This window comes from Triticum dicoccoides, chromosome 3A, assembly GCF_002162155.2.
Source record: "Triticum dicoccoides isolate Atlit2015 ecotype Zavitan chromosome 3A, WEW_v2.0, whole genome shotgun sequence".
NCBI lineage: Eukaryota > Viridiplantae > Streptophyta > Magnoliopsida > Poales > Poaceae > Triticum > Triticum dicoccoides.
The window spans coordinates 727,938,271-727,942,033 of record NC_041384.1 but is presented as its reverse complement, the minus strand read 5'-3'; the positions used below and the strand labels follow the sequence as shown (position 1 = coordinate 727,942,033).

The following is a 3,763-nucleotide window of genomic DNA, read 5'->3' as shown; positions in this document are numbered from 1 at the left end:
CCCCACCCGCGTTTGTCTCTGGTTTATGAAATAAAACACGTCTGTACCGCTCAACGAACAAATACAAACCTGTGTTCGATGACACAACACTAGTACTTTATCCATTTCGGTTTATAAGACCCGCGCCACTATTACTCCAACCAAACGGAGCAAGCCAACATAGTGCCAAGTATTAGATGAATCTGTTCAATATTCCCTGGCGAAATAGATTAAGTACCTAGTAAACTGTGTACAGGTTAAAACTGTAGCCAAGTATCAGGATCAGAATTCAGTAGACTGGCCGATGGACAAAAAGCTGCTAGGCATCCATCATGACCTTGAACTCGTCGAAGCAAACAACTCCATCTCCATTCAGATCAAAACTGCGGATCATGGCGCGGCACTCCTCGATGCCCTGCTCGGACCCCAGCCTGGCGAGCATCCGCATCAGGCTCGCCGGCGTGATGCAGCCTTCTCCCTTCACCTCGTACATCGCGAACGCCTCCCTCAGCCCCCTGCACCGCTCCTCCTCCGCCTCTGTCTCCGGCCGCGCCAGCAGCTTGAGGAACTCCTCCTCATTCAGCAGCCGGTCGCCGTCGGCATCTGCCGATGCCACGAGCGCCTCGGCGTCCTCCACCGAAACGTCCTCGCCCAGCGCCGCCTTCATGCACTGCCGCAGCTCCGCCGCCGAGATCTTGCCGTCGGCGTCGCGGTCGAAGGAGGCGAACACGCTGCTGAAGCGCTCGGCTGTCGCGGCGTGCACCATCTTCGCCTGCTTGATTCGGTGATCACCTGAGATTAGTGGCTGTGGTAGCAGTGTGTGGCCGTGTGTTAATGTGCTGGGAGCCTGGGATTACTCGCTAGCTTTGCTGTTCTGGTGCTTGGCCTCTCAAGTGCCTATGCTTATGTGTATATATACAGGCGGCACAAGTACGTACTCCTACGTACAAGCGTGCAGCTAGCTGGTTGTGTTGATCGGTTCAAGGCAAAATTATTGAAAGAATTGATGAAGCCAAGGAACTGGTCGGTTGACGGTGTCAATTCGTTTTCAGCCGTCGTCGAGCATGCATGGTCTTCTGTGACAGAATATTTGAAAGCTGAAAGTTGAACGAGCACATCGGGAGTATATAATGCATGCATGGATGGGCCTTTTGTGACAGAATATTCCAGGCAAGCCAAGCCAGCCAGGGACTTTCGTCGGCTGCTGCTAATATGTTATTCGGTGTCTACTCCCGAAGCCTTGACGTGTCATTCTCACCCTTTCAGGGCGCGCATATAATGGACTTGCATTGCTTCGCCGACGGCGACGACGTCATGTTCGGGCCGTTCATCATGTTTGGTCTTTCTTTCCCCATGAGGTAGCTCAAGAATAATTCTCAGTTAACCAGTTATCAGTATATGTGCTAGTATGTTACTGTTGCAAGCAAACGCCAAAGCAGTGACCAATAGTAATGGGACATGTAAATGAAATTTTTGGACTAACGGTATACTGTCTCCGTCCTGGTTTATAGGGGGCCTTAGTACTTTGTGTCAAACTTTGACAGTCTATATAACCAACAATATGTTATCTACTCCCTCTGTTCTAAATTTTTTGTTTTAAATTTGTCTAAATACAAATGTATCTACTTACGTTTTAGTGTTAAATGCATCTATATCTAGACAGATCTAAGACAAGTATTTTCGGATGGAGGTAATATATGCTACAAAAGGTATACCATTAAATTTGTATTTAAAAGATGATTCCCACCATATATTTTTTGTGACAAATAATTCATATTTTATTTTTATTTCATTGTCAAAGTTTGACACTAAATACGAGATAAGCCAATAAACCAGAATGGAGGGGGTAACAGATATACTTATCCTTCCCTCCGGGCTTCTTCAGAAAGCATCTTACAATTTTTTCGTCATAAATTTGGAAGGTTACTTTCCCTTCTGCACAGTCCACAACTGCACATGCGGTTTTAAAAAATGGCCTCCAGAGAATAATAGATAATTTTTCATCTTCTGGCATATCAGTACGTTGATATGCCCATCTAATCACAGTAGCACGTCTTTGGCCACTCTTATTGGCTTCTTTGTAGACATATCTGCCATTTGCAAGGGTATACCTGGGTCTGCAAATTTTGCCAGTACCATGTCATCAAATGGATATTTTGTTATCATGGCCACTTGTTCCTCAAGATTAAAACTCCTTTTATTGTTAGTAATATCACGCATGTACTTAGCAATAATGGGAATCTTCAATATATCTGTCACATGCAAAGAAACTCCGAGATTCGCGAGAGCTTATACTACATAGAGCCCATCATTTAAAGGTGGTCTGACAACTTTAAGGGAAGGAAGGGTTTTCTTTGTTTTATGTTGTTGTCGCGCCCTTCTCCTTCACTCACCGGAGCACTACCCCTCTCTCTCTGCACTAGAGGAAGAAGATGACTGGAGGAAGAAGGACACAGGGACACAAGTGTTTTCTGGTGAACGTACGCCATCCGCCACATGAACGGCGTTCTCCTTTTTCCTGAGCACAAACTCAGCACACTGTGTTTTCAATCATCGCATGGTCTACGGAATTTATGCCCAGGCTGGCATGCACATGACTCAGCCCACCCCGCCCCGCTACGCGCACGTCCTGCATGCCTGGCCGCACGCGCCCATGACGCGTCCACCGTGGCCGCTTCCAATTCATCGCTAACCACCTACCTAGCTAACTTGACGCAACTGACCATCATGCGATGCCCACCCCACGCTCCTCAGCTCCGGCGCCCGCTGCACACGCACATCAATGGAACGCGACTGGTTCCGGCGCCCGGTACAGCCACACCCGCGCATCCGTCTAACTGACACAGACACACACATGCACGCACACCTACACCGCGGTCCCGTCGTGCCCGACGCGTTCAATGCGTGCCCATACACCAGCCATGTTGAGATCGTCGCCGCGGCTTATTACACACAACACTCACACCCTAAGCCGCGCAGGCCGCCGCCCTCGACGTCGCCGTCGACCAGCAGCGCACGCTCCCTCGCCGGCTCCTTCCGCAGCCGAGGGCAATCTCGTTTGAAGTGGCTGCGCTCGTCGCACTTGTAGCAGCGGCCACGCTGGTTACCGCCGAAGCCCGACGCCTAGCTCCGCACGCCGTCGTCGTCCCACGCGCCGCCCTGCTGCCTATCCCGAGCTCGCCATTACGCCGCCGTGTACATGAACGCGCTGTTCACCCGCTCGTCGCCCGCCTGCCCTCGCCGCCGCAACCGCTTATCGAACGCCTTCAGCCTCCTGAGCGGTTCCTTGAATGGCATCATCGTGACGTCGCAGAACTGCTCGGTCCCGGCCACGGCCGCGTATAGGCGATCCGGCACCGAATCAAGCAGTTTCTTCACGAGCGCGGCGTCCTCCAGCGTCGAGCCCTGCCCCGCGAACCACGTCGTCATCGCTCCGAGCTTGCCGGCGAAGCCAGCCAGCGTGTCGCCGTCCGCCATGCGCAGGAGCTCAAACTCCCCTCGGAGCGTGCCCAGTCGCGCCGTCCGCGCGCGATCCGCGCCGATGAACATGGCCTTGAGGCTCGCCCATACCTACACCGCTGTCTTCTTCGACGACAACTGCCGCAGTAGGTCCGCAGCTAGCGCGCCCAGCAGGTATGCCCGCGTCGGCTTGTCCTTCTTTGCGATAACGGTCGCCGCCGCATCCTCCGGCACCACCACCGCCCCCACAGCCCGGCCGCATCAAGGTTTGCCTCCACCTTGATCGCCCAGGCCGTGTAGTTCTCTCCGGTGAGCAGCGGCACCG

At 52.5% G+C, this 3,763-nt stretch overlaps 1 protein-coding gene across 1 annotated transcript; it reads right to left on the bottom strand.

Moving 5' to 3' along the window:
• Positions 1–297: 297 nt before the first annotated feature.
• Positions 298–817, bottom strand: LOC119273524 (putative calcium-binding protein CML19). The gene has a single exon (XM_037554661.1). It carries the CDS (start codon positions 743–745, stop codon positions 299–301), a length of 447 nt encoding a protein of 148 aa, XP_037410558.1. The 5' UTR covers positions 746–817; the 3' UTR covers position 298.
• Between the last annotated feature and the right edge of the window lie 2,946 nt (positions 818–3,763).

Bases quoted from the DNA above. Each gene is read 5' to 3' on its own strand.
- LOC119273524 (XM_037554661.1), bottom strand. From the start codon at position 745: ATGGTGCACGCCGCGACAGCCGAGCGCTTCAGCAGCGTGTTCGCCTCC.